The sequence below is a fragment of the Carassius gibelio genome, chromosome B21 (assembly GCF_023724105.1).
Source record: "Carassius gibelio isolate Cgi1373 ecotype wild population from Czech Republic chromosome B21, carGib1.2-hapl.c, whole genome shotgun sequence".
NCBI lineage: Eukaryota > Metazoa > Chordata > Actinopteri > Cypriniformes > Cyprinidae > Carassius > Carassius gibelio.
In genome coordinates, this window is record NC_068416.1 from 6,905,955 (window position 1) to 6,925,359 (window position 19,405).

Sequence of the window (19,405 nt, forward strand, 5' to 3'; positions counted from 1 at the left end):
ACAGTGTAAGTTTTTTAATTTGTTGTTCTAGGCTGAGCAATTTCATGAGTGCTATAGACACTTATTAGGTTCAACAATTTGTTAATGCAAATATGCAATCAGTCAATCACATGGCAGCAACGCAATGCGACGCAAGGCAAGTGTGTTTGCTAGTTTCAGTCCGGTGCCGTTTGCAATTTCCCATCCAGCGCCACATCGTTTAATTTGCAAATGCATTTGCGCTCATTTGTGCGCCCATGGGGGTGCTGGTCTAAAAAAGAGGTGTGTTCAGGTGCATTGCTATTTTAAAGAGCTGAAAATAAACTGCGCCATAGACCAACTCAAACCTGGTCTAAAGTCTAAATTCATAGGCGCAACATTTTTTTGTTATTTAAAGAGCGCTTTGGTAGAAAATGCGCCTCTGGGCGGGTCCACAGTGTGTGTTGACTTTGCTTATTACTCACAGGGATGCATTACACAGGTATGCCAAATATTAAAAACAAAAAGATTACAGTGTAAAACAATATTATTGTGTAGGCTACATAACTATAAAGATGTAATGATGTATAGTCATAGCGTGTATTAGAATTAGGCTACCTATTTGCAATTCAGCCTATTACTACTTATAATGATGAATGAAATTGGCGAATTAATTGAACAATAATGCCAACACACACACATATTTATAAACTGACTCATCGCGCGGAGCTTTGGTGGATTCCTTAAGAAGCGAGCAGCTTTTCCGCCAACAAATTCCACTGGCTGACAAAGGCTGGTATATGGTGCGAGCACATCTCACTCTTAAAGGGAATGGGAGATGACACTCTGATTGGTTTATTGAACATTACACCCATTACTCATTAAGAGAATAGGGACAGACAACCCATTCCAAAAATGTGCCCTGGCGCACGGACTGTTTTCCACTTTACACTTTGTGTTTAGATCATTAAAATAGGGCCCTAGGTGTGTAGACATGGAGAAACAACATAGAGAAAGAAAGTTCATTTAAGTGACTTTGAACATGGTATGATTTTTGGTGCCAGACAGGCTGGTCTGGGTATTTCAGAGACTGCTGATCTACTGGGATTTTGACAAATAAACCATTTGTAGAATCTACAGAGAATGCTCTGAAAAACTGAAAATATCCAGTAAGCGTCAGTACTGTGGGCGAAAATGCCTTGTTGATGCCAGAGGTCAGAGGAGAATGACCAGACTGGTTTGAGCTGATAGAAAGACAACAGTAACTTGTTTCAACCGAGGTATAAAGAAGAGCATCTCTGAACACACAACACGTCAAACCTTGAAGCAGATGAGCTTCAGCAGCAGAAGACCACACCGGGAGCTGCTCCTGTCAGCTAAGAACAGAAAACTCAAGCTACAATTCACATGGGCTCACCAAAACTGCACAATAGAAGAACGGAAAAGACCTGGTTGCCAGGTCTAATGAGCCAGATGGGTCAGAACTGATCATAAACAACATGAAAGCATGGATCCATCTTGCCTTGTATTAACGGTTCAGGCTGCTTGTTATGTAGTATTGTGAGGGATATTTTCTCGGAACACTTTTGGCTCCTTCATACTAGGGATGCACCATCGGTATCGGGCCGATACTGCCCTCCTGTACTCTTACTCGTAAAAATGCCCTGATACCAAAATCCGAAACCACATAGAGTGTGAACAGAACGGTGTCCAGAAAGACAAACACTGACTACAGAACAACAGAGAGTAGAATGAAGTTATTAGAGATTAAGGATGTCTATGAAGTACATGTAAGTAAGTAAGTAATTAATTAAACGTGAAGCATACACGATTACAGAAAAAGTGAAACTAGCAGACTGTGTGGAATGCGGTAGGCTGGAAGTGTCTTCTGCACCAATGCAAATGTGTGAGCGCTGCACATGTTTGCTCTAAAATTATGGTCCGCGTACAGTGCTCGCAAATTAGATCACCAAAATAGTATAATGTTAAAATAAGGAGTGGTTCCCCGCATTACAGTATTGAGCTGCTGCAATGCTGCAATGTGCCATTTAAATGAACAGTGAAAGTAACAAAAGCTTATACAATACTTTTTAACAGGTATAATTAAATGTGGAAATAACTGAGGTAAATATCGGTTTGCTAACTGAAGCCAACTAACATGATTGTTGTTGCTAAAATAAAAAATACAAATAAAAAAGACAAATGATGTGAAAATTACTTGTATCAGTATCGGCCTATCAACAAGGAAACCTCCTTTTTTTATTAAAAAAACCTCCCTGTCCCTGAGTTATGTAATGTAATGCTTCACTTTCAGGCAAATGTTTCTGAGCCACATAAAATAAGGGGTCTTGTTGTGCACAGAGGTGGGTAGAGTAATCAAATACTGGACTTAAATGAAAGTACAGCGACTTATTAGAAATAATTACTCAAGTAGAAGAAAAAAACATGATGATAGTAATTACTTGAATAACAGTAAAAAGTATAGAGTGCAGACTACTTGACTAGTCCTGTAGATCTGATTCAGAACATGCGATGTCAATTAAGGATACATTACATAAGGGATGTTTTGTCTCCATTATGTGTGAAAGAGTGTGAGGCGTGTTAAAATCCACTCAAATCTGAAGAACATGGTGGTAAGGTGTAATGATTTGCACATCAAAACATGCATCCAGAGGGGCAGAGCTCAAGTTCACATACCACCAGCTAATGACGCAGCACTGAAGTGACTCATATGAACGAGAACATAAATTCATATTGTTCTGTTTGTGTGTGTTTGTGTGCGTGTAAAACACATGAAGATTAAAATAAGAACCAAAACCGGTGCAGCTATTAAAAATCATTTAAAAGTGAAAACAATGGCACTGCATTTCATATTCTTAATACGGTAAAACTTTAGGAACCATTTCTCACTATTAACTATTTGCTTGCATATTACTAGCATATTGGCTGATTATTAGTACTTATAAAGCATATATTAATGCCTTATTCTGCATGAGCATATTTTATATACCTTAATTAAATCCCATACCTAACTTAACAACTATTAATAAGCAGCAAATTAGGAGTATATTGAGGCAAAAGTCATAGTTAATAGCTAGTTAATATTGAGAACTGGTCCCCAAATTTAAGTGTGACCGTTAACATTATATAAATACATCTTTGGAGTTTTAATCTATCTTTTGTGCAATTACAGAATATATGAATGCTGATTGGTGGTATAATAAATAGGTCTTTACCAAACCAAGCCTGTTGGTCTCCTTCAACCTCAATGGCAAGGCCGAAGTCTGCTAACTTCACAGCTGCACCTTTGGATTTGGAAGCCAGAAGCAGGTTCTCTGGCTAAGAAACATGGAAACAAATGCAACAAAAAGGGAAAAAGATTCATTGATAAAGTGCAAATGAACATGTAGTTGTTTTGTCCTCCAACATATAAGAACATACAAATATTGGAGTGGTATTTCACAAAAGTTATTTGTTAAAAAGCCAATTCGGATGTACATTTTGAAATCATTTGTAGTCATCTAGTGCAAACTAGTAGAACATATTTTAAACATTATACAATGTCCAGATCTTAACATATGCAAACTGGACTGCACATTTTATTCTTTAGCTTGGATTAAACAAATCAATTTTGCTTGGTTGGAACAGCAGCTACGCTAATTATGTCTCTATTTGTTTCCCTCTTTTTGCCACGGGACTAGGATTTACAAAAGCTTCAGTGTGGATCCAGAACACCTGAAAAGAGATGATGCCCATGCCAACCCCTCAGAGGACGTCAGATGATATCAACCCTGTAACAATATACAGAACTACCACATTTTGCTGTAAGTTTGATTGCAACATATAATAATTGCTCTTAATAGTGTTCATTGTCTGTTTGATTACGTCTTTAATTGATTTTCCATACATATCTGCTGAACAACATCTGCTATGTGTACATTAACTGACAGTCACCACTGATAAGGTATACTAAATATATTATAGAAACAAAATTTTCTGTAAAGCTGCTTTGCAACGATTTGTATTGTCAAAAGTGCTAAACAAATAAAATTCAATTCAATTCAGTTCAATTAGAAGTATGGTAATGCCTTGCTTTTATATTCTCTTGGGTTTAATTCTGTAAATTGCGTTGCCTCAGTGTTATTAGATATTAGTAGATGCAGCTTTTTTGATACTATTAATTATGTCTCTAGTAATAGGCAGTGTATTGGCATTCAGAGCTTGGTCCTAAGTGTTTCCCATATTATTTACAGCATAGAACATGTTCACTTAGAATTAAGAATGGCTTATCATCACCTGTTTACATCAGATGTGGGGTGCCCCAAGGCTCGGTCTTAGGAACTATTGTATTCTCTCTACATATGTTTCATTTCAGACAATTAAAAAAATTAATTACTTTTTGTTATATTGTGAAATACACCTATTAGGCAATTTCTTCAGTTATCCCATTATGTTACCATAGCTTTCAGCCATAAATAGATGTCATCAAGTGGTTCTCAACCTTCCTTGAGTGTTTCAACCCTTACCACAACACTCTCCGGTTGGTGGGTCGGCAGTGGTGCTCATGGCTTCCAGCTTTCCTCCTCTCTCTTGTTCCATATTCAGCATCAAGCTCGCTCACCCTCCTCTGTAATCCTAAGAGCTGCATGTTTCTTGTTCTTTTCGTCCATGCCTAAAGCTGACATCAGCCTCTTTACTGATTTGACAGGGAAGCCTCTACACCCTATTTACACTTGAAACAGCAATGCATGCCATCCTTTTGCTTTACACTTCTGAATTAAAGGCTGATACTTTAAGGCCTTCCTCTCATGAGCCTCTTCACAACCCTCCTCCCACAGCACAGTCATCTTCATTAGAATTATTATATGATCTTTGGCTGACCAAAAAACTATATCTGAGCGAAGAGCTTTGTTAACCACTTCTGGGAACTGCAGCTTCCTTCCAGCATCAGCTCTCATCTCCCAAGAGCCCATGGCCTGCATCAAGAATGGTTTTGCTAATGCCCTAGTTGTAAAGGGCCTGGCTCCCTCCTTGATGAATGTGATGGTTTCCTTGCCTGTGCCACTTGGCCTCTTCTTGCACTTCTCTTGCACTCCCTGGGATGCTTGTTCCACTGCTCTGGACATATGCCTCTGCTTCTCTTGTGCTCGGATTTCTGCCTGAACCATACCTCACCTGCTTGTGGTACTATCATTCCCAAACTGTTGGAAATGTGTTGACCCAAGGCCTTTACGTCCTGTGCATGTGTTGCCAATGATGTCGCGCAACTTCAGTGAGCTTTGTGCCTGTTCAATGGCTGCATTGGCTGCCCATTTACAGCCTGATATTGTTGGGATGCCTGCTTGCTTTACCGGTGCATCTTTAGAATCTCTCAGACTCATTGTGACTCTGCATTTTGCCACTTACAACTCCTCTACAACAGATGACAGAGGGAGTTGCAGCTGCCCTGATTGAATGTACAGTAGAGGCCCATTGAAGAAAAGCTTGGGGGAATCCCCAACCACCTCCACAGGTGCTTGTCAATTTTCCTCTCCGTGCCTTCCACAACTGTTATAGGGAACTCATAGACTTTAATGAGCCAAATAAGTGTGGGCAGAATGCCATGCTGGTACAGACAGGATTTAAATTTCCCAGGGAGTCTGGACCTATCGATCTTCTTCAACCACTCCTCTGTTTGCTTCACAGCGTCTGCAACATTGGCACCATCTTTCAGTGATGCATTGAACAACTTCCTAAGCACTTTATAGGGCTGTCCTCAGTGGATGGAATGACCTGGCATTGAACTTGGAGGCCAAGCTTACTTGTGACTCTGCCCTGCCTTCTGGACTTCCTGGCCTTAAATAACAACCTCGCCCAAGTGGCTATATCATCAAGGGTCAATCTCACTTGAACGTGTCACAGTGGTTATTGTTAGATCATCCATAAATCCCTGCAGCACTGGCTGAACAATACTTGACTCCAGAACGGGTCACGGGTTTTGCCTTCTGCTGCTATTATTAGAAGATTCATGCCCATGATAAAGAGGGCAGGGGAGATGGTACATCCCATTGGGATTCCCTTCTGGAGTTCCTGCCAGTTGGTTGTTCACTGGGCTGACGTAAACCTCAGTTTAATCCCCCCTAGATAGCTAATGATCAGTTCTTGAATAGCAGCTGTGATAATGTAATAATGGTCAAGTCTGAATTTGATGAGGTCGTGCAGAATCGATCTGTGTTCACTAAATCCAACCAGACCACTGTTAAATTGCCTTTCTTCTGTTTGGACTCTGGTTGATCATTGATGTGTTTCCCAGACAGTCTGAAAAGCCTGGGATACCACCTTTCTGAATGGAAATACTGATGAAATCGTTCTGCATCATGTAGGTGGTCAGCCTTTTAGCAAGCACTGAGATCCCTTTTTTTCACTGATGCTAAATGTTAGTTAGCTAATAACTTTCATCTGTTTTGAGTCTATGCAGTGGTAATAAGCACTCCAATGTTAAAAATATGGATGTCATTTTTGATTTGGGTTTTTATTTTTTTCTTCCCATTTTCAAATGTCCCAAAGCTGAAATCTGTCCTCGCTGTTAATGACTTGGATGCTTTCAGGTCATCCTATCTGAACTACTGAAATGCTCTGTATTTGAGAAGCATATGAGAAATGTTTCTGTGAGGCTGTTAATACCACAAAACCACCTGTGCTGACCTTTTTTACACTTACAGATACAGATAACCTCTTGTGTTTTTGAAAACACTTTATAAATAAAGGTTAATTTGACTATAGAGAACATGCAGGTGATTTACATACCATACGAGCAATCGAGAATCCATTTGCTCTTTTTTTTTAATGTCACTGTTCAGAGTCTGAACACTTCAATAATATTGTACTGCATGGTATTAAATGTAAGAAAACAGTTTTTTTAACAACTGCATAATATATCACTTGCATAATATGTTTTTCATGATAAGTTTATGGTGTAATTATAACTGAGAGTTTGAGATTGTTTTGAAGCAAGTGTTCTGTCTGGGTGCCACAAAGAGATGAGAGTGCTAATGACAGAGGTTTAACATGAATCATAATGAAATACCTTTAAGTCTCTGTGCACTACACCCGTCTGATGGCAATGAAGTACCGCCTCCAAAATCTGCTGGATGCAATGGCTTCAGAGAGAGAGAGAGAGAGAGAGAGAGAGAGAGATATAGAGAGGTTTTAATCAAAAGCAGTACATTGGAATATACTGGACACACAATACATGACCATGTGATGTATATATTTTGTGATATGTCAATTGTACACAGTCAATTTAATTTTTTTTGCTTGTTGTGGAATAATAAAAAGCTATATTCTGCATCATTAAATTAATGTTATGTAGTCTGATTAAATTTAAAATGATAATTTTGGCTAGTTTTGTGAGATACCTGGATCTTGTCAAGGCAAGGATACTTAACTTTTATTGTCCATTACTCGTGTAATGCTTTTATACATATAGTCCATTTGTGTTGTGCTGATAGCCCACCCACCTGGCATCTGCTTCGCTGTAATATTCCCTGGCAACGATGTCTTCAAACAGCTCACCACCCGTTACTCTGAACCACACGAATGAGCAAGAATGAGCATGTAATGCCACTAGTTAAAGTATCATTTGACTTCAGACAGTTGTTTTATGGGTGTTTATTCAAATGTAGGTACTTCTGGCTCTGTGAACTTTTCCCTTTTGAAAAGTTGGCTTAATTTGTCTCCTAAAAATTTCCTGCAGTGTACACCGGGACTGCTTTCTATGAGGAGGCAGTGCCTCCCCAAAACTTTGGAAGAGAAACAACTGCACAGTACAGTAATAAATAAATCATATAATGTAGCAATTATTGGGCCAAGCACACCAGAGGATAAAATGAGATTGCATATAAGTAATTTTTACATACAGTATATAATTTTAATAGTAATAAAGGCTGCATTTCTTTGATAAAAAGAATTGTGAAAATTGTCTATTGTGTTATATAAAAAGAATGGTTTTCTATTTTAGTATACTTTAAAATTGTATTTATTCTTGTGATGCAAAGCTGAATTTTCAGCTTCATTGCCCCAGTCTTCAGTGTCACATTTATCATCAACGTCAGAAACTGTATTGCTGCTTATTTTTTGGAACTTGTGATTCAGGTTTTTTTCAGGATCTATTAATGAATAAAAAGTAAGCATTTATTCAAAATATAATTATTTTCTAATGATATACACAGCTGTTTGAGTTTAAGGTCAGTATTTTTACAATTTTTTTTTAAGGATTGATAGAAAAGTGATATTAAATCCTTATATTGCTAGGAAAGATTTCACTGGAGTAATGGCTAACGAAGATTTAAGTTTTGTATCACAGAAATAAAGAATATTTTAAAATGTTTTCAAATAGAATTTTTTTTATTTTAAATTGTAATACTATTTCACAATATTACTGTTTTTTTCTTCTGTATTTTTGGTCAAATAATGCACTCTTGATGAGATAAAGAGACCTCACAAAAAAAAAAAAAAAAAAAAAAAAAAAAAAAACACATTACAGATCTTAAATATTATTGGTCCAAAATTACATACAATAATTATTGCTACTTTTGACTATAAGTGACATTTTCACTAAAATCGAGTTCAATGATGCCCTAAACCACAGTAACTTTAATGTGATTGTGATTAAAATTTTATTTGACTGTTTCCTTGTTAATTAATATTTATATTACTCAGTACTTACATGCAATTAAACTGTAACAAGGATGCATTAAAATAAAAAAAATAAAAATAAAAAAGCTGAAATCTGTTACTTCTGAATAAAATCCCTGAGAGACTGAAATGCTTTAAGTTGAAGAAACACCCTTATACTTCTTTTTTTAACCTCAAGCAATTTTAAGAAGACAATGGTTTTATGAAGGTGTCATCCGGTACAGTAGGTACTATAATTATTTCAATATGAAGAAAGATATCTATTGTCTCCCCCTGCGCTATAGCAAAAAATGAGCCTTTATTACCATTTCCCCCACAAAACCTGACATTAGCAGAGGAAAGGTTTTTCTCCGTTTCTGAAAACAAATCATGTTTTTCACTCTCTTGGGCCTTTGTTAACCTACAGCAGCATTTGAGTTTATGTTTTGTACTTTATTATAGTATAAAATCCTTTTATCTGGGATGTTTGGTCAGAGAAACTTACAAGTCAAAGATGAGGTAATGGTGACCTTCCTCTGAGATGCTGTCATGCAGACGCACTGGTGAAGGATTGCCGGTTGTGGTTAGGATGGAGAATAAAAAAAGAGAGATAACATGATTACCAAGTCATTTTTGTTTCATTACTGTTTTCTTACATATACTGTACCATGCACTGCCTTGCAAGTCTTCAGACTTTAAATATTTCTGGAAATGTTTGTGCCGACAGATTTGCTACAGACATTTCAAAATAGATCACTGAGAACAGAGCTTTAAGCTTGAAGTCATTTGGCTGATTCTCAACAGGCTTCTGGCACAAATTTAGCAAAATAAAATGCATTAATTTAATCTAATTTAATATGTATGGAAGCCCATTTCCACAGCTAAATTAAAAAAAAAAAGGTAAATCGGACTTTTTATCTCACAATTAGTTTTTCTTTGCATCTGTGAGATATAAACCTGCAATTGTTAAAAAAGGGAAAAAATACCTGATTTTCTTTTTTTTTTAAATCAGACTTTTATTCTGACTTTATAATTTGTAATTGCAATTTTATATCATGCGATTCACAATTCTGAGTTTATATCTCACTATTCTGATTTCTTTTCTCATGCAATATCATGTTTATATCATGCAATTCTGAGAAGAAAAAAAAAGCCAGAATTGCAATATATAACCTCACAATTGTGAAAAAAGACGTCTGAATGATAAGATATGAACAAGTCAGAAGTACCTTTATTATTATAAATTATTTTCATGTTGGGGAAATGGGCTTCAGTAGATATGGGCTGAAACAGTGAATGTTTTTTAAGAGTCTGAGGGGTTCCCCACATCCAGCATGGCTGCTACATCCATTGCATCCATTTCCACAGACTACACTGTAAATGGATCAGAGTGATTTCTTCAGATAACACTGTTCAGATCATAGGGAATAGATTTCACTCAAGTCAGCAAGTAGCCATTATTACCATGGCAACTGCATAGCTACGCTCTAGCAACCATTCAGAGCAGACTAGCAACCGCATAACAACATGACCCAGTCATATCTCTGCAACTGAACATCAAAGAGACATGGGGCTGGTTTCGTTTAACGTAAAGCAATTGAGCCTGAGACTCAAACAAATGTGACATCGATGAAGAAAGTACTGTCACAGCAGGCATTACGAGCAATTTATCTTGTTATTATTCTCTCATAGTTTAGAAGTTGTTACTACATCGGCCTGTGAGGTCATTAACAAGCGTCCTATATTATTGAACCAGGAAACAGCGGTGACTAGTTGTTAGTTTCTTCAGCAATGCATCTATCATCACCGCTGGTGTGTGTGTGTATCACCTCAATAACCAGATAATGAGCACACTAAAGAGTAGGCCTACATGAAGCTATATTTTGGGAAGACTTTGGGATATTAAAACTTGGTCATGCCGGGAAGGTACATTTGGGGCTTGTGAAATGAACCAGAAAAATGGCTAAAAGTTAGGTCTAAAATAATAAGGCTAATCACAATTGCAGCTTCACTCTAAAAAATGCTGGGTTGTTTCAACCCAATTTTGGCTCAAATATAGACTTACCCAAAGGTTTTTAATACAAATTTTTTACCCAAAGTTGGAATAAAACAACCCAGCATTTTAGAGTGTGTATTTATAATTAGCTTTATATAAAAAATAAGTTCACTTCATTTAGATAGCTAAGTAAACATTTGTATGTGTGTGTGTGTGTGTGTGTGTGTGTGTGTGTGTGTGTGTGGTGAACTTACCAATATTGGAGTGCTTCAGCAGTCTGCAGATCCTAGCCTCCCTGTCCAGCTTCTGGTGGTCTAGAATATATAATAACAGATTTTTCACATATTTTTTTTGAATGTTTTCAACATTTTTGAAAGTTGAAAAGTTCAATTTTCCCGGCTATGGCCATTACCAATGTCAAGAGGTGAAAATAATGCTCGATGATTTAACAGATGACAGTTGAGATGTCCATTTTGTAATGATCTCAGCTTAAATGATTGTCCAAAATCACCAAGTGCAGTAATTATTTGAATAATTTCACTGGGTGACACCACTTCAACATAGGCTACTTCAAAAGCCAAAAATCAAAGCCACTTGCATTAAAAGCTTTAAAATCCATGACACAGTATATAAGACGTTTGCTATTCCAACACCTATGAACAACATCTTAACATCATGCAGCACAGGTTTCTACATTAGTGGCAACATTTCCTTGAATGGTATTATTGTGTACCATATCACAGGTCGGAAAAAAGTGCACTTCCATAATATACTTAAAGTGCTTTATTTTCGCGAACTAATTTTGTACTTAATATACGCTTTCAGAAATAGGGGTACAGTAGGAGCCATTTCTGTCCCCCAATCTACACTAACATACCCCATAGGGCTTTTTATTGGACCTCAAGGTACATGTATGTTCCCAAGCAATGCCAAGGGTACAAAAGCTGTACCCCGGTACAGCCCCAGTGACAAGCCATTGTTACCCTAAAGGTACAATTGTGTACTTTATTGTCTGAGAGTGTACTAAAAATGATTTTTAGGACTCCGTACGATAAACTTAAGATCAACTAAGTGTACTCAACTGTGCTATTTTAGGACATTTTAAAATGTACTACAATTCAGTTACAAGTGTTTACTTCTTTGGTTACATATTATTTTGATTAGCTTTTTACAGTGTAATTATGCATTTAATTACTGAGTAATATTAATTAACTATACGTATACTTATATGGTTAGTGTTAGGGTAATTTGCATGTAATTATGCATAATTATAATAGTAAGTACGTGTTACAAATACGCCTTAAAATAAAGTGTTAGCTCTTTTTTTAAATCTGATGAGGTAATCAAGATTACATGTATCAAGCCCAGCTCAGGTGAGAAAAAGTAATGCAAAAGTAACGCAATATTGTAATGTGCTACTTTTAAAAGTTACTTTCCCCAACAGATTTTAAATATTTGTAATATAGGCCAACAGCAGCTTCTCAGCATAAACCCAACATTTGGAAACCACCCATAAAGATAACAGTGGATTCCTGTGAAATTAACTGTGCTTTTCACAAATTGATACACATTATAATTCCTTCAAGATGTTTTACCTGTGCAGAAATGTATGCTAAAGGTAAATATGCTCAGCATTAAGGAAGATAAAAGGAGGAACCTAGAAAAACCTGCACAATCTCAAGAAAGGGTGGAATCAATTAAAGCTATATGCAGTATAATAAGGCCCCAGGGTCAGATGGTTTCTGTGTCAAGTTCTACAAAACGTTCTCCTCACAACTGACCTCACTGCTTATTAGCATGTTTAATTATTTTTATGAACGATCAGGATTACAATCAAGCCTCACAGATGCCCCCATTACAGTTTTCCTAAAGCCAGGCAAAGATGAACTAGATTGTAGCTCCTAAAACCTAAATGTATCAATTAAATGTAAAATAAATATATATTATAAAAAAAATCACAATATTTAATAGAATTTTATTTTGATTTGGTCCAAATTTTAATCACTGGACATGGCCACTATATCTTTCCACATCTGCAGCCACAAATAAAACATGTTCAAAGTATTTCCTTTGGTCCGGGGCGACACATGGATGATGTCCCAGAGTCCTTTTGCTATTCATTGTAGCCATAGAGCTTCTGTACTCAGAATGTCAAAGTCTATTTAAGGGAATAAACAGTATGCATGTGGAGCACAATGTTTCTTCATGCCTTTTACACTATTTCCCTGATCCATCATCTTCTGTCTGAAGTTGTAAAAATAATGACCATCTTTTTAGGCTATAAACTTAACCTTTCAAAAAGCATATGTTTCTCATTATGATCTATGTGCTTGCTTGTTTACAGCTTGGAGACAGGTTACATAACCTGTCTAAAGTTATGCATTTTTTCTTGAAAGTATGTGTTGAGGAGGTAATGTTGCTTTATTACAAATCTATCTATCTATCTATCTATCTATCTATCTATCTATCTATCTATCTATCTATCTATCTATCTATCTATCTATCTATCTATATTAAGCCTATATAGTATTAAAATGAGCTGCAATATAAAATCAGTTGTTCAAAATTAATGTATGACCTCTAAGTAACAGCTATGTACTAACAAGGGCCAAATGGTAACACAGTATTTTAATGCATTACTTTTAAAGTAACGTTCCCCAACGCTGTCATTAATATAGTGCTAGTACAGGAATGTGCCAAATGCCAGAAGCAGCATCAGAACAGTGCTTTTCTTTTCTTTTCTCTGTGGTGGGAAGGACTTACTGTAATATTTTATTTAACTTGAAATCTGCAGTGTGTTGGCTGTGGTATCACTGGTGTGTGCCAGCCTGTAGGGAGTCTGTGCTGCGCATATGGCTGTGCGTTCTCCTTTAACTGGCTCTGTTTTAAGAGCTCTGTGCTCACCAAATTGCATTTAACAAGCTCCATTGTGGATGCTGTGTCTCAGCTTAATAAGTTGTTCCCACTTTGTACACCAGATGACATAAACTGCGAAAGTGTACAAACGTCATTTGTATGTTGTGCTCACTTGAATTTGGCCAAGCAATCTAAATGACATCAATATAAAATTCTACAGCCCATTGTTTATCGACACTTTCTCTCCCATTGGCAGACTATTTGTGAAGGCTCGTTGGAACGATGGTTTCAGAAAGCACTGAAACATTAGTTGTTGCTAACACTTTTGGGAAACACATCCCTGAATCATCTGGGTGAATATGAGATCGGATATTAACCCTAAACCAGGTGAACTTCCCTGGAACTGACAGAATTTTCCGGCAATCCGTGTTTCCACTGTTATACTGTAGGGGGCACTATCACACATCTTCTGAAATAGTAAAGAATCTCTGGATCCAAAAACAAGCAAAGAAGACAGAAACAAGAGATAAAATCACTGATTGTGCATATGTCAGCTACCGTGAAAATCAAACATTAAATAACATTATTCAAAACGGCCTAACATTACAGAATAAAACATTGATCCAGGAAGTAGTATAGGATTGTGAAGCTTTGGGAGTGTTGATGGAATCGATCTACTCTGTATATGTTTTGATCATCATCCTGAATCTGATCTGGATGTGGTCATTGAAAAAAAAAATATGTGAACAATGATTTTATTTTATTTATTTTTTTAAACAAAACTTACCCACATTAAAATTTTGATTTAAAAAAAAGAGAAAAAAAAAGAATGCATAAAGCAAGAATAAAAGGGTTTGATTTGTTTAAAAGCAGAGTCTCTGTTATCATGTGTTTAGATATTTTTATGATAAAATATTCTGGGGTCTGTGAAAGATTTGCATAAATGTTCAAAAATGCTGGCAGGGAAATAAGTGTAAGTTAATAAGGAGTTAAACAAGAAGTTAATAAGCAGGCAGTATGATATACTATAATACGATAGAAGTCCACTTGTTCTTTTAATTCGAAATACAAAAAAGACAGAACACATAAAAATGTATTAGTTTGACGTGTGCATCCAAGTTAATCAAATGTTTGAATTTGTTGAATGTGGTTTTAAACATGTCAGTTTATGAGTGTTTAGTTTCATCTTCGATGTAATAATACCAACTTTTTGGAAGACTATTCTGAAATCTCTACTTTGAAAACAAACTTTGATTTGGGTGGGCTAGTTAAGGTCATTTCCTCTCATTTTGATGCACTCTGAGAGCGATGAAATCCCAGCTTTCAGTCGGCCCACTCATTTGGATGATGCACAAATGAAAACTCTCTGGAGGATTCAATCTAGCTATCCTTTTGAGTCGGTGTGTTCGTCGAGCGCCTCTGACACAATGTAATGGTTTTCAATGAATAACACTTGATTAAAAGAGAGCAACAAAGTAACTTTTGTATTTACAGAAACTGCAAACTCTCGCCATTATGGAGCGTTATGAGCATATCTATGTTTTCTTAAAGGCATGCACACATTAAAGAAACTTGACTAAAAGAATGTAAGAAAGACTTTTTAGAACATGTTTTGTCTTAAATGCACAGTTAAGTAAAAAGTGACTGGAGCAAGGAAAAATGCCCCCTTTCACTGGACAAAAATATCATCTTTTCTGTCCTGTTGTTGAAAGTAGAGTAAGTGTGTAGTATATGTCATAAATATAATGAGAGTATCCGTTTACTGTCCACAACTTGATGTGATATATAATCAGTGCAGACGGTGTCTATTGATAACAACATGATTTTGACATGATGTGACAGTAGACAGAGTGTTATAATAGTTACAATCCATGCCAGCATATACTTTTGACTCAACTCATTCTGTTGCCTATAATAGAATTTCCACTTTTTAAATAGTTCTCAGTCATCTGAAAATAAAGCAGAAATTTATATACAACCTCTCAACATTATGTGATCAGATAAATGCAACATTTACGTTTTCAATGATCTTTGGTCAGACAGGAAGTTATGTAAACAAATAACAGAATAACCTACGAGGTCAAAGATTAGTTACACCCAACTTCAAGTCAATTTTAGACATGCATCTCACTCTCAATAGAGTACTACTACACTTTGGGTTAGTATGAGGCTAGAATTAGTTTACCTGTATTTGCCAAGCTACTACAGTGTGTGTTGGAGACCATCAAAATAAAATGTGAGCAGATCACTCTACTGATATTCTAATGGCAGCTAGTTGACATGGAGTGGCAAAGTTACCAAATAAAGTGTTACTCTTAAGACTTGTTTGCCAAATATTGTACAGTCTCATCTACGGTTTTAAATCTGTCCATTATCTGAGCTGCTTGTCCAATGCAGGGTTGTGGGGACGCTGCTATCTTGGGCCAAATGTAAAAACACCCTGAATGGATGATCAGTCCATCACAGGGATAACAAACACACTCACACCTACCCGGGGGCTTCCTGTCTCAGCTGGGATTCAGAAGTCAGCAAAGATATAAAACATTTAAGCACTGGCCAAATTAGAGCAAGGAGTTGTAAAAACATTGCAAATAGGAAGTGGCTCATCTCAGGAAAAACAGCACCCCAGTGATCCATTTTCCATTTGTAGCAACCTCTTCAGAGAATGAAGGGACACCGTCAAATATGCCAGTTGCTTCCAATATTAGACCCCCATTAACCTAGAATTTCATAGTTTGGCTCTGCTAGGGAGACAATTGATGTTCATTGAGAAATGTGAACATCGCTGGCAACCGTCAGACACAGAGCTTGTGGCAACGCTCGATGTTGTTCTCCTTGGACATGCCCAAAGCTGGTTAATATCTACTGTAAGAGGAACAAGATCCTTAGCATTCCTTCCAACCGAATATCTCACAAAAGTAGAAGAACAACTCAAGACCATGATGCAGGGTCCCCGGCAAAATATTAGAGACTGTGTCCAATGTCTATAAATCATTGAGAAGCATCTGAAGCAGAAGAGGAAGCATCTGACATCTGAATCTTATTTGATTGCATACATACTCTCTGTAGATTTCTATATGAGGATTGGGATATATATTAAATAAATTAAAATTAATGGATTTAATGGCAAAAAGACGTACCTATATGTATGAAATCGCAGCAGTTTCCAGTTGGAATGAACACTTGAGACAGTAAAAGTCAGACATTGCAAAGTAAGGTTTACTCGGCCAGAGTTTCGATTAAAGAGGTCATGAACTGCCTTTGTTTTTTATTTTGTACTGTTCTCTGGGGTCCACTTACTATGCTATCACCATTCTTCATAGACACATGCTGCTGTGATTTAGGTGAAAAACTTAAATAATGCAATAAATAACAAGCGATCTGTAAGAAGAGACAACGCAAGAGTGACAGCGAAATGAAAACAGTTTCTCAAACTTGTGTTGCAACATTACTGTCGGCACAGCATTGTGTTTTAGTTTCAATCTTTTTGAAAATCCAGAATCAAATTGTACCTTGTTTGTAAACGAATCAACGTTATGTGAACAAAAGACCAGGTTCTTACTGACGTGGCCTGGTTCTTCATTAAAAATAAAGTTAATCCACTCTTTCCTAATGTTGGGATCAGAAGGAAGGCAATGCAAAGACTGTTTTTCCCACAGCTTGTCATTTTGTAAACTGGCTTCAATATAAACTGTTTTTAGACTAACAACAAAGATTTAAGTTCTGAAACATACAGGGCCGGGTTTCCCAAGAGCTTCGTAAGCTTAAGATGTTCGTAAAAACGATCGTACAACTGATCTTAATATTATGGTTGGTCTGTTTCCCAAAAGCATCGTAACTCAAGTAGCACTTAAAAATCATTGTAGATGCTCTGGAATAATCGTAAAGCCCTAAGTGCATCGTAAGAAGACAGATTTGTGCGGCCACCTGAAGGACAATCAGCAGATTACTCCTTTAACTTGCTTTATTGTACACTTTATGACTCGTTTTCTTTTTTTTTTCCTTTTTTTAAATTAATTTATTAATGAAATTATTAAAAAGGGAAGAAAAAAAAATTGAAATACACATTTAAATGAAATGACTGGGAAAAAAACGAATAAAAGAAGTAGTGTAATGTAGGAAATGCTTCAAAGACGCGGAAAAAAAATATGTCTTTGTATTGGACCCAGAAATAACGTCTCTCTGTTTCTCTCTCTCTCTTTCTATGCTGTATATAAATAAATCAATTTAAATAAATGTATGCATTTAGCAGACGCTTTTATCCAAAGTGACTTACAGTGCATCCAGGCTAACATTTTTTTACCTAACATAATATATAAGTATATAAAGTATATTAAATATTTTTATGTCAAGTATAATATTGTACACTAATATAATATAATATTGTATTGTATTATAGTTAATATATCCAAGTTGTCTGTCTGGAACGCAACATTAGGTTAATATCAATAAAAAATTGTTTACTACAATTAAGAGCATTTAGAAATTTCAGCACTTGGCAAACGGATAGCGACTCCTAAGTAGCACTTAAAGCACAGCTACGTGCTTTTGCTTTACGTGCATGCATTGTTGAGAAACGCACGTGAAACAATACCGAACGATCGTAAAATTACTCGTAGAAAACGCTCTTAAGCTCTAAGATCAATTGTTATCGGGAAACCCGGCCCAGGATGTTTTTTTATATAGTATAATGACCTCCTAAATGTCAAAAGGTCAAGGGAATTTGGGTTTCTCAGTTCATGACCCCTTTAAGAACGATTCATTTTTGCATAATTCCTTGCACAATATTATAACATGCTCTGAGATTTAAAGATAGATAAATTCATTGTTGGCCACTCTAAAACAGTCGAGAATATTTTCTGACTGAGTGCTTTTTGACGTGCATTTAGGATCAACTAAAAAATGATTGGAAGATTTGCAACTTTTGATAGAGATCGAACTTTCTGACACCCTTTCTGACAATATCTTAACAGACAGCTTAAGAAACTTTGATTACAAACTCTGAAGTGAATTTATTTTAAGAAAAAAAGACAGATCGTCTTTCAAGCTAAAAGGCTTGTGTGAATTTCCCGCAGTATAAGTGCAGAACCTGCAGGGATGTGTAGATATTCCTGCAAAAATCCGCACAGAAATTCTAGCCCTGCACACATTAAAGTCACGCAGTGGCAAAGGCAGCAAAGCATCCACAAAACATCAGTGAACCACCTCCATGTTTGACTGCAGGGAAGGTGTTCTTTTGTTAGAAGGCTTCATTTTGTTTTCTATAAATATAGAGATGGGATGGTTTACCCATCTGCCCTCAGGACATTCTTTCATAAGTATGTTCTGGCAAATTGCAGTCGGGCTTTCTTATATCAGTCGGCGGGGTCCTGGTGGATTTCTTTTTCCAAATAACTCCCTTTCTTTGAGTTTTGGACAGATGATGCAAGTTGCTGGGTGAGTGCGCTGATGCGAGAAACTGGGTCATCTTCAATCTGGTGGAAGCTGACAGATGCTGGTGCTTCCTCCACCATTTGAATAGTCCCTCACTGAGATCTTCTCTCACGTCTGTGCTGTTGGCTACAATGCCATGAGCCCTAAACATCTTGCTAACATGAAGTATGGTGGAAAGAGGAATACCGAGATCTCTGGAGCTGCACGTGTAGCTTTGTCCGTGGTTGGTTTAATCTTGTGCATGACCTTAGATAGTTCTCTGGTTTTCTTTCTTTTGTTCGTGCTCATTGCGGTACACAGTAACACAAACAGAAGAATGACTCATTTTCTCTATTCAGACTGGTTGAATGCATGATTATTATACTGCACACACTTTCATCTTGCCACAAGAAAGTTCAGTTTCAAAGTAAAAAAAAGGAATCTAATTATTTTTAACTACCTCTAGAAGATGTCAGTAATATTGACCAGGCTACTTTAGGATTTTTCTGTGGAATTTGCTCTTTTTTT

The 19,405-nt window shown here is 36.6% G+C and overlaps 1 protein-coding gene across 2 annotated transcripts in view; it reads right to left on the reverse strand.

The window, feature by feature from the left end:
• LOC127986448 (calcium/calmodulin-dependent protein kinase type II subunit alpha-like) overlaps positions 1-19,405 on the reverse strand; it is a 39,434-nt gene that overhangs the window by 16,733 nt on the left and 3,296 nt on the right. For both annotated transcript variants that reach the window (XM_052588709.1, XM_052588710.1), the window contains exons 3-7: positions 10,864-10,923; positions 9,119-9,173; positions 7,458-7,523; positions 7,025-7,097; positions 3,195-3,297 (exon numbers count right to left, since the gene is read on the reverse strand). In XM_052588709.1, coding sequence (XP_052444669.1) covers positions 3,195-3,297; positions 7,025-7,097; positions 7,458-7,523; positions 9,119-9,173; positions 10,864-10,923 — 357 coding nt within the window. The remainder of the gene's footprint in view (positions 1-3,194; positions 3,298-7,024; positions 7,098-7,457; positions 7,524-9,118; positions 9,174-10,863; positions 10,924-19,405) is intronic.